Raw genomic sequence first — 12009 nt, forward strand, 5'->3', positions numbered from 1 at the left:
TCATCACTTTACCTGTTTCTGCCTCTTCCAACTTTTTTTTTGAGTTCAAAAATATGTCCCAATATCTTCTTTTTCCCTTACTCTCACCTGTTCTCAACTTTTCCTTCTTTTTACTCAACTTTTTTCTTTGCCTCTCTTTTACTTGCATTCCTTGTTTGCTTTCCATTTCCTTCCTTTCTCACTCCCTAAGGATTAGAGGCAATGAACACAATGAGGTAATAGCAAGGGCATTTTGGGGACCCTGAATGGTTTGAGAGAGTAAATCTAAACCACAAATCACTAAGCAATAGTCAGAACCTTATTGAAGGCAGCCTACAGAATATCAGATTTAGCTTATATTTGAGAATGGGGGCAGTAAACATCAACTAATCAAATAAAAATGCATTTTTAAGACTGTCTCTATATTAATAAATATTTGAATAGCCATTTCCTTGTCTGCTTAAATCTTTTGACAATACCTTTATTTCCAAAGTCTTCTCAATTCTTGTTTTAAAATTCAAGTTACCAGACACGCTCTGACACACCCATGAAGGAATGGGAAAGGTATCAAGGAGTGTCAATTAGTGACTCATTGAACAGCTTAATTCAGCTTAAACTCATGGAGTTTAATTCAGACAAAGGTGAGCTATTGCATTTTGGTCAACAGTTGGGCCTTGGGTAGCATTGTAGAATAGAGAGACCGAAGGGTTCAGATTCGTAATTCTTTGACGTTTGCGTCACATATAGACAGGGTGGTTATGAAACTGTTTCGCATGCTTGCCTTCCTTGCTCAGACCTTTTGAGTACAGGAGTTGGGATGTCATGTTGAGGTTGTACACAGCATTGGTGAGCCTCTTCCGGAATACTGTGTGCAGTTCTGGTTGCGCTGTCATAGGAAAGATCTTAAGTTGGAGAGGGGTCAGAAGAGATTTACCAGAAAGTTCAGAATGAGGGCTTGGGTTAGAAGAGGAGGATGTATAGTCTGTGACGTTTTTCACTGGAGCATAGAAGATTGACAGGTGACCTTATAGAGGTTTATAAAATCATTAGGGTTATAGATATCTTTTCTCTAGGGTGGAGGAAATTTCAACATTGGGGGTATGTTTTTAAGGTGAGAGGAGAAAGATTTTAAAAAGACACGAGGGGCAACTCTTTGAGAGAGTGGTTCGTGTGCAGGATGAACATCCAGAGGAAATGGTGGATGTGGTAACAGTTAAAAAAACATTTGGATAAATACCTGAATGAGAAATGTTTGGAGGGATATGGACCAAGCGGGACTAGTTTAGTTTGGGATAATGGCCGGCATGGACTAGTGGGACTGAAGGATTTGTTTGCGTGCTCAATGGCTTATTCCTGCAAGCCCTATTCTCATAAGCTCATTAGTACTTGCACCCTTTACATCAGAAGAGTTATTAGGAATAAGAACCAAATCAACTCTGAACTCCACTTACCAAAGGGGCAATTAGGTAAACTGTAGCAATCCAAATCTTGCCTTAGTCAACATCAGCTAACTCAATCTGGAATAAGCAAACCAACTTCAAGAGACTCAAAATGGACTTAAAACATTAGCTCTCTTCCAGAAAATGCAGTCAGATGAAGGAGCTTCTCCAGCACTTTGCTTTTATTTCAGAAATTCTCTGGTACATGCAGTGTTCAGCTATACCTTGGGCTAACGAGGTAAGCTACAAAACTCCCAAGTACAGAGTTGACTTTTAAAGTGTAAGTGCACTTGCAAATGGATTTTTATCTATGTATGTTCAACTACTAAACAGCTTCAGTAAATTGTCACTCCAAATCTCAAAAAATTGGGCAGAGTAGATATTAAGAATCATGGAATGAAGAGCATTCAAAAGACTTCATAATTTCAGGCAAATGCAATAATTTGGGGGAAAAGAAAGAAAAAAGCCAGCCCCAAAAAGTTTTTAGTTTTTCCTTGTCTAGCAGAGTTGCATCATTATAAAATACTACTTAAAATCAAACAGATGAGAATATGGGGAAGATCACATTTACCCTAAATAAACTACATGCACAGTCCCCTCGAATGGAAACGTGTCACTGTAAGTTCAGAGCTCAGGTGCAAGTTGGGAAAGATCCGAGCGCAAGGAATCCCAAGCACATGCACAGGGTTGACTGGAAGTCAGTGAATCAGCTAAAATAACGCCGCTCACCAACAAGCTTCCGGCTGCCTGCCCAGTCAGGACTCACTTGACCCATCAGTTCTGCAAGAGTTATCCGTAGACTCATACAATGAATTCCAGCCTTCGGGCATTCACCTACAGGATGACTGGGTGTATGACGTGCCTGTGGTGGTGGTGGTGGCGCAGGGTGGGTGGGGAACCATGGAAGAGAGAAAATTGCCTTAAACTGGAGCAGGGGTATAATTTCTAAATTATTTTCAGATAGGTTTGAACCTTGGCACCAACTTGCTTGATACAGAGGGGGAATGGCGGCTTAGTGGTAATATTATTGCACAGGCAGAGGCCCAGGCTCACAATCTTGGGACATAAATTAAAATCCCATCATGACAGCTAATGGAATTCATGTTCAAATAATAAATCAGCAATGGTGACCATGATAAACATCTGGTTTACTAATGCCCTTTAGAGAAGGAAATCTAACATTTTTGCCTACTTCTGGCCTACATGCGACTCCAGATCCACACAACTTTTCTCTGTAAAAGCCCAACAAGCCATTCAGTTGAAGGGATGTTAGTGATGAGCAATAAATACTGGCCTCATTACAGAGGCCCACATCCCATGACAAAATAAAAAGGAGAAAGATGGATCAAAGACACCTACACGTTTGACGTTTTTCCTCTCTGCTGCTGACTTGGCCAAGGAGAGGCGGATCATGTACATTAATAGGCCTGGAATGCGCAGTAGATCCATGGCATTCCCAATGAATGCTGAAGCAATCACATAGTTTACAAAGAAAGCACCATTATCAGGGAGAAAGACACACCTAAAATAGAAAGCAAGGACAAACTGAGGAAAAAAAAATATTATTCAGAGCTAACAAATAGACATACAATGATGATGAATGGTTCTTTTGATATCAGAATAAACTTCCACACCCAAAACAACATTAGTCAGGTATATCGGTGACAAATAACCTGTTTAAACTGGAACCCTGTAGATTAGAGGAAATGGACTAAAGGAATTGAGTAAAGTTCATGTAAAAGGCAGAAATTATCCATTAGTTATTAAACCACTTGGTCAAACACTCTGGCATAGACCTAACTTTTATGGGTAACATTTAAGATGGATGGTTACTAATCTCAGATTTAGATACTTAAATAACTCTGGATTTTATTAATCAGCATTGATTTACAAAGTCAATTCAAATTCTTAGCTGCGACTTTGACAAAATAAACTTTCAGAAAGCCAATTACATATCAAACAAGGAAACACAATTGTAAGATGTGATTTACTCTTACAACCAACTCTTAAATGCTGGCTATTAACTTGCACACTAATGTAGGGATGCATTAAATGGTAGTTATTTAAAAATACTTTTCTTGCCAACAGTTGATCTAAAGCAATAATGTCACTGTAACATTATTGGTTTGGGTCAGCTGTTTACAGGGTGGCCGGGTCACAATTGGAGGACAATACCGGCACTGCATTGACAGTTTTTGCCATAGGTCTTAGTGTGACTCAATGAGCCGATTCTTACCTGCAGATTTTTTTGGCATATTAATCAGGCTTACCTACAAGGTAGTGGGACCTGAAATGCAGGCTTTGCTTCCTTTTGTTCCCTTCTCTGCCACTGTCCGGCCTCATTAAACACTGCAGCTCAAAGCATGATGTACATTGAGCAGCGACATGTTAAAATGTTTAATGACTGGCAGTAAACTCCTGCCAGTCATTGGATCAATACTGTTGCACTTCGGAGTTTCATAAGAACACAAGAAACAGAAGCAGGACCAGGCCAATTTAGTGTCTCAAGCCAGTCACTACTGCAAACCCTCTTTTGCACTAGCCCAAAGCTCTTAACTCTGATATTTATAAGATCTTCGACATAGGAGCAGAATTAGGGCATTTGACCTGTTGAATCTGCTTCATTATTTGATCATGGCTGATAAGTTTCTCAACCCTATTCTCCTGCCTTCCCCCTGTAACTCTTACCAAATCAAGAATCTATCTTGCTCTTAAATAAACTCAATGACTTTTCTTCCACAGCCCTCTGCAGCAACAAATTCCACATATACACCACCCTCTGCCTGAAGGAATTCCTCCACATCTCTGTTTTAAAGGGTCACCCCTTCATTCTGAGGCTGTGCTGTCAGGTCCTAGTCTCTCCTACCAATGGAAACATTTTCTCCAAGTTCATTCTATTCAGACCTCGGTATTCCGCAAGCTTCAATCGGATACTCCCCATCCTTCTGAACTCTAGAGTTCAACATATGACAAGCCTTTTATCCACAGATTATTCTTGTAAACCTCTTCGAAAACCTCTCTAAAGCCAGCACACCTGTTCTTCAATACAAGGTCCAAAACTGCTTTCAATACTCCAAATGTGGTCTAACCAGAACCTTATACAGCCTCAGCAGTGTAGGTTTGCTCTTGCATTCTAGTCCTCTTGAAATAAATGCTGACATTGCATTTGCCTTTCAAACTGCCAAATGAACCTGCGTGTTAACCTTAAGAGAATCCTGAACTAGGACTCCCAAGTCTCTTTGTGGTACAAATTTCCAAATTCTTTCCCGGTTTAGAAAATAATCTATGCCTCTTCCTGTAACCAAACACTTGCCCACATTGTATTTCATCTGCCAGGTCTTTGTGCACTCTCCTAGCCAGTTCAAGTACTTCTGTAGCTTCCCCATTTCCTCAACACTACCTGTAAAACAGGCATCTTACTACTTGCAAAACACAGCTAAGGCCATAAATCCAAGAGAAGCCATAGTGTTTTGATTAGCTTTATTAAAGAAATGCAATTACTTTACTAAGTAAATTATTTAATAATCAAAATGGAGAAGAGTATGAATTTTTGACACTTCAAGCTCATTGGAACATGCGACATGTGCAAACATATCCATCTCTTCAGGGAAGGGCTTGCAGTTCTATGCTTTATAACTGCTGCACCCAGAATTTCACAAGACCCCTTTGAACATATTCTTATTCTGGAATCTGCAAGCACTGTTCCATCAAATGGGCAGCTGAGCAGGTGATCAGCAGCACTGGACTGTGGGCGAGGGGTGGAGATTAGGCTTTAGGCAACATGCCACACCTCCTTCTCAAAACATCGGGAACACTGCAAGACTTGGCGGAGAAACACAAAATGCATTAAAAATTAAAAGAAGAGAAAGGGCCAATGATGCACCTTCTAGCAACATCTTCAATGGCCTGAAATAGAGAGATTTAGAAACATTAAAGTTGCAAGGTGCCAAAGAAATACAAATTATTTCAATTGCACTGGCACAGACAGCCTACTCAGAACACCTTTGGAAAACAGTAAATAGAACAGTGACCCAGTGGTTAGCATGGCTGCCTCACAGCACCAGGGTCCCAGGTTCAATTCCAGCCTCGAGCAACTGTGTGTGGAATTTGCACATTCTCCCCGTGTCTGCGTGGGTTTCCTCCGAGTGCTCCGGTTTCCTCCCACATCACCAAAGATGTGCAGATCAGGTGAACTGACCTGGCTAAATTGCCCATAGTGTTAGGTACATGAGTCAGAGGAAAGTGGATTGCTCTTCGGAGGGTCGGTGTGGACATGTTGGGCCGAAGGGCCTGTTTCCACACTGTAGGGAATCTAATCTAATCTAATTTCAGGAATAAATCTAAGAAAAGGCGAGAAATAGATGCAACAAAGATCTGTGGAGACAGGAAGAGGATCAACCTTAAGTAAAGAGCTACTGATCTGAAACATTAATTCAGTTTTGTTCTCCACAAATGCTGCCAGCCCTGTTCAGTGTTTCCAACGTTGTTTTATTTCAGATTTCTCGCATCCACAGAACTTGGCTTTTGCCAGATATCTATTTCAAAATGCACTTGGTCAATTGAAATACAGCTTGCTTGCACTTGGTTTTTAAAAAATGAACATTTATACTTCAGTTCACATTTTCGATAAAAGGTTCCCACTCTGAACATCTAGAGTGGATGGCTCTTCAGATTTCCACCCACATGCTGAGCAGCGTAGGTCATGAGAACCGGAAGAACTGCAGATGCTGTAAATCTAATGAAAACAAATTGCTGAAAAAGCTCAGCAGGTCAGGCAGCATCTGTGAACAGAAATCACAGTTAGCATTTCGGGTCAGGAGATCCTTCCTCAGTTCCGAGGAAGGGTCATTGACCCTGAAACATTAATTCTGATTTGTCTCCATCATAGTTAAGTCCCCTGATTCTGCAGTCACTTATCTCTCAAATTCTCCAAGAGCATCTGTGCAAGCAACAACGAACACTTTAATAGATAGGGTGAAGGAGTGAATCAACTTGTTAATATTGGGAGGCTCTCTCATTAGGTACTCACTCAAATCGAACTTTAGCTTCTTCCAGAAATTTCTTGTCAAATAGCCAACGGAAAAACAGGTCCAGACTGGAATAGAAATAAGCCCCATTGAGAGATACAGCTTTCAATATAGAATCATAGGATGATTACAGCATAGAATGCGACCATTCGATCTGTCATGTCTGTGCTGGCTCTTAAGAGCACTTTTAAAATTCATTCATGGAATGTGCCTTTACCTAGTTGTCCAAGACGACAGTGGTGAGCTGCCTTCTTGAACTACAGCAGTCCATTTGTTTTAGGGAGACCAAAATGCAATCGAGGAGGGAGTTCCAGGATTTTAACCTCACAACATGGAATTTATCTACAACCACTCAACACCTTTGCCCAATAGCTCTGTACATTCTTCCCTTTCAGAGAGTATGATAATAATCCATTCACTCCTTATACCTCATTTGAAACATCATATTCTGAGCAGTGAATTTCAGATTCTAATCGCTGCATGAAAGACTATGTTGCCATTGCTTTTGTGAATTACTTTAAAATCAGTGCCTTCTAGATCTTAACCCTTCTACCAATGGAAAAAGTATCACCATATCTACCCTGTGCAGACCTCGTAATTTTGAGTGCCTCATTCAAACCTCCTCTTCAAGGAAAGAAAGTCCAAATTTCTCCAATTTATCTTTGTAACTGAAGTTCTTTATTCCTGAAAACATCATGAACCTCACCTGCATCCACTTTAACACCATAACCACCTTCAGGTGGTGAGGTGACCAGAACTGAATGTGATACTCCAATTAGTATTTTACGCATTGTTTTCGTACTCTAGACTTATCCAGGATACTCCATGCTTTTTTTTAAAAAAAGCTGCTCTCTCAACTTGCTCTGCCACCTTCAATAACTTATGCACCCACAGACCTTGGTTCTTCTGTCCTTTAGATTTTAACCTTCTATTTCATATTGCTTCTCTGCACCCTGCCAAAGTGAATAATTTCACCTGCTACCTACCCAACCATTCCACCAACTTGTGCCCTTTTAAAGCAAGATGTCAGGATGGTAGCTGGTGACTAACAGAGTTCCATAGGGGTCAATGCTGGGATGACAATTATTCACTTTATACATTAATCAACTGGACAAAGGACTGTTGCTAAGCTTGCAGATAAAACAAGGACAGGAGGGGTGACGGGTAGTGTTGAGGAAGCAGGAAGTTGCAGAAGGGATTGGACAGTCTGGAAGAGTGGGCAAAGGACTGGCAGATTGAATACAACGTGGGAAAGTGAGACGTTATGCACTTTTGTGGGAAGAACAGGTGTAAATTATTTTCTAAAATGGGAAAGGCTACAGAAATCTGAAGTAAAAAAGGGACCTGGGGGTTCAAGGTTAACATGCAAGTTCAGTTGTCAGTTAGGGAGGCAAACACAATGTTAGCATTCATTTAGAGAGAGAGTGAGAATACAAGAGCAGAACGTTTTGAGGCTGTAATAGGCTCTGGTCAGACCGCATTTGAAATATTGAGAATAATTTTGGGCCCCGGACCTAAGGCAGAATGTGCTGGTGTTGGATGCGGTCCAGAGGAGATTTATAAGAACGATTCTGGAAATGAAGGGCTTGTCATATAAGGAGTGATTGAAGACTCTGGGTCTGTACTTGGAGTTTAGAAAGGTGATGGGGGAATCAGACTGAAACTTACAGAATACAGAGATTATGCTTCCACTAGTAGGAGACACTAATGCCCAAGGACAAATTCTCCGAGTGAAGCAATGATCCTTTAGAACTGAGATGAGGAGGAATTTCTTCAGCCAAAGAGTGATAAATCTGTGGAACTCATTGCCATAGAAGGCTGTGGAAGCAAAGTTAGAGTGTAATTAAGACAGAAATAGATAGAGGATCAAGACTTAACAGGAGAAGGCAGAAGAATGGGGTTGAGAAATGTCAAATCAAATGACAGTAGACTCGATGGGCTGAATGGCCCAATTCTGTCCTTATATATTATGGCCTTATGAGAAATAGCCTCCTCAGTGCAAAACTTGGAAGCATTGTTAACTATCTATAAATTTTGAAATTGCATAGCAAAATATAGGTCATTAATTGAAAATCAGGAGGGCAAGAATGCTAGCATAAAGGCATTTTAACTGAATGTTCGCAGGATTCAGAACAAGGTTGATGACTTAACGGCACAAATCATCATGAATGACTACGACTTGGTAACTATTACGGACACAGTTACAGACAGTCACAACTGGGAGGTAAACATCCAGGGGTATCAGACTATTTGGAAGGACAGGCAGGAAAGTAAAGGATGTGGTGCAGTTCTGATATTCAGTGTGTTGCTGAGAGATGGTATAGGTTCGATGGAGAATGAGGTGGAATCCATTTGGGTGGAAAGTAGAAATCCTAAGAGGAAAAAGTCACTGATAGGCATAGTCAATAGGCCACCAAATAATATCACATTGGGGTGGGCAATAAACAAAAAACTAATGCCTGTAAAAGTGACATGGCAATTATCATAGGGATTTTAATCTACATGTCAATTGGTCGAACCGGCTTGGTCAAGGTAGCCTTGAGGAGTTGTTCTTTGAAAGTATCTGTGATCGTTTTCTTGAACAGTATGTAATGGAGCAAGCTATCCTAAATCTCGTCCTGTGTAATGAGACAGGAATTAATTAATTACTTCAGTTAGGGATCCTCTTGGAAGGAATAATCACAGTTTGGTTGCATTTAGAATACAGATGGAGCGTGTGAAGATAAAATCCAATACTCAGGTCCTGTGCTTGAACAAGGGGGACTACAATAGAATGAGGGAGGACTTGGCTGAAGTAGACTGGAAACAAAGATTTTATGATGGGGCAGTTGATGAGCAGTGGAGGATTTTCAAAGTAATTTTTCAAAGTGCTTAGCAAAAGAATATTCTAGTGAAAAGGAAGGACTATAAGAAAAGGGGTAACCTGCCATGGGTGTCTAAGGAAATAGGGGAGGCTACCAAATTGAAAGACAAGGCATACAAAGTGGCCAAAAAACCCCCCACGAAACTAGAAGACTGGGAAAACTTTAAAGATCAAGAGAAAGCCACAAAAAGAGCCATAAAGACAAGACAGAACATGAGAAAAAAAACAGCACAGAACATAAAGACAGATAGCAAAAGTTCCTATAAATATATAAAATGAAAAAAAGAGTGGCTAAAGTAAACATTGGTCCTTTAGAGGATGAGAAGGGGAATTTAGTTATGGGATATGATGAAATTGCCGAGGCATTGAACAGGTACCTTGTATTGGTCTTCACAGTGGAGGACACTACTGATATGTCAGTAATTGACAAAGAGACCTGGGTATAATCATTATTACGGAACGAGCTAGTGTTGGGCAAGGTAATGGAGCTAAGGATTGATAAGTCTCCTGGGCTGATGGAATGTGTCCCAGGGTACAAAAAGAGTTGGCGGGAGAAATAGCAGGTGCACTGACAGTAATTTTCCAAATTTCACTGGACTCTGGGGCAGTCCCAGCAGACTGGAAAACAGCTAGTGTGACATTACCGGTTTTTGAGTGGGAGCAGCGGCCGAGGAAAAGCGAACCCGGGAGACTACAGCTAAGGTAAGACAGTTTGTTTCAAAATTACTTACCTGTAGCGGGCAGCGGAAGTGAGGTTGGAGCGCATAGCTGGGCGGGAAGGTAAGTGATTAGTATTTGAGTGGGTGTGTTCTAGACCCCAGGTCCTACTCCCTCCCACCCTCCTCCTCTAACCTAACTTTAAAGTCCACAGGTAAGTGACTCAGTGTTATTGACTCAGTGTTCTTGTTTTTGGAGACAAAGTGTACAGTCACTGCAGCGCAGGCGGTGGAATGTTCCTCCTGCAGGATGTTTGAGGTAGGGGTGACCACCGATACTCCTGCCGACTTAGTCTGCAGGAAATGCAGTCAGATCCTGATCCTCACCGAACGAGTTAGGGAACTGGAACTGGAGCTGGATGAACTGAGGATTATTCGAGAGGCTGAGAAGGTGATTGATAGAAGCTACAGGGACATAGTTACGCCGGAGAACAGAGGTAGCTGGGTAACAGTTAGAGGTGGGAAGAGGAGGAAGCAGGCAGTGCAGGGTTCCCCTGTGGTCGTTCCCCTAAAAAAAAAGTATACAGCTTTGGAAACTGTTGGGGGGGACAGCCTTGCAGGTGTAAGCTGCAGTGAAGGGGTCTGTGGCTCTGAGACTCAGAAGGAAAAGGGGGAGAGGAGGAGAGCGCTAGTTATAGGGGACTCTCTAGTTAGAGGGACGGACAGGCGGTTCTGTGGACATGGGCGAGACTCTCGGATGGTTTGTTGCCTCCCGGGTGCTAGGGTCCGAGACGTCTCGGACCGTGTCTTCAGAATCCTTAAGGGGGAGGGTGTGCAGCCAGAAGTCATGGTACACATTGGCAGCAACGACATAGGTAGGAAGAGGGGTGGGGAGGTCATTCAAGAGCTCAAGGAGTTAGGCTGGAAGCTAAAAGCTAGGACAGACAGAGTCGTCATCTCTGGGTTGTTGCCGGTGCCACGTGACAGTGAGGCAAAGAATAGGGAGAGAGTGCAGTTGAACACGTGGCTGCAAGGATGGTGTAGGAGGGAGGGCTTCAGATATTTGGACAATTGGACTGCATTCTGGGGAAGGTGGGACCTGTATAAACAGGACGGGTTGCACCTGAACCAGAAGGGCACCAATATCCTGGGGGGTAGGTTTGCTAGCACTCTTCGGGGGGGTTTAAACTAATTTGGCAGGGGGAATGGGATCCGGACTTGTAGTCCAGCAAGTAAGCTAGCTGTGTGTCAGGATGCCCAAGACTGTAGGGAGGCTGTGGAGAAGGTAGCACTGACAGGGACTACTTGCGGACACAGAGATGGGCTCAAGTGCGTATACTTCAATGCAAGGAGTATCAGAAATAAGGTGGGTGAACTAAAGGCGTGGATCGGTACCTGGGACTACGATGTTGTGGCCATCACGGAAACATGGATAGATGAGGGACAGGAATGGCTGTTGGAGGTTCCTGGTTACAGATGTTTCAGTAAGATTAGGGAAGGTGGTAAAAAAGGAGGGGGGGTGGCATTGCTAGTTAGAAATGGTATAACGGCTGCAGAAAGGAAGTTTGAGGGGGATCTGCCTCTGGAGGTAGTATGGGCTGAAGTCAGAAATAGGAAAGGTGCAGTCACCTTGTTGGGTGTTTACTATAGGCCCCCCAATAGCAGCAGAGATGTGGAGAAACAGATTGGGAAACAGATTTTGGAAAGGTGCAGAAGCCACAGGGTCGTAGTCATGGGCGACTTCAACTTCCCAAATATTGATTGGAAGCTCTTTAGATCAAGTAGATTGGATGGGGCGGTGTTTGTGCAGTGTGTCCAGGAAGCTTTTCTAACGCAGTATGTAGAGTGTCCAACCAGAGGGGAGGCCATATTGGATTTGGTACTCGGTAATGAACCGGGACAAGTGGTGGGCTTGTTAGTGGGTGAACATTTTGGTGATGGCGACCACAATTCTGTGACTTTCACCTTGGTTATGGAGAGAGATAGGTGCGCACAACAAGGTAGATTTTACAATTAGGGGAAGGGAAATTACGATGCTGTAAGAC

The 12009-nt window shown here is 42.4% G+C and overlaps 1 protein-coding gene across 5 annotated transcripts in view; it reads right to left on the bottom strand.

Annotated features, from left to right (window-relative positions):
* LOC140456847 (CSC1-like protein 2) overlaps positions 1-12009 on the bottom strand; it is a 211279-nt gene that overhangs the window by 16748 nt on the left and 182522 nt on the right. For 3 of the 5 annotated variants that reach the window (XM_072550786.1, XM_072550788.1, XM_072550781.1), the window contains 3 exons: positions 6448-6513; positions 2778-2940; positions 120-185 (listed from right to left, as the gene is read on the bottom strand). In XM_072550786.1, the coding sequence (XP_072406887.1) occupies positions 120-185; positions 2778-2940; positions 6448-6513 (295 nt within the window). The remainder of the gene's footprint in view (positions 1-119; positions 186-2777; positions 2941-6447; positions 6514-12009) is intronic. The other 2 variants (XM_072550790.1, XM_072550789.1) reach the window with 1 other exon arrangement.

This window comes from Chiloscyllium punctatum, chromosome 3 (assembly GCF_047496795.1).
Source record: "Chiloscyllium punctatum isolate Juve2018m chromosome 3, sChiPun1.3, whole genome shotgun sequence".
Lineage (NCBI taxonomy): Eukaryota > Metazoa > Chordata > Chondrichthyes > Orectolobiformes > Hemiscylliidae > Chiloscyllium > Chiloscyllium punctatum.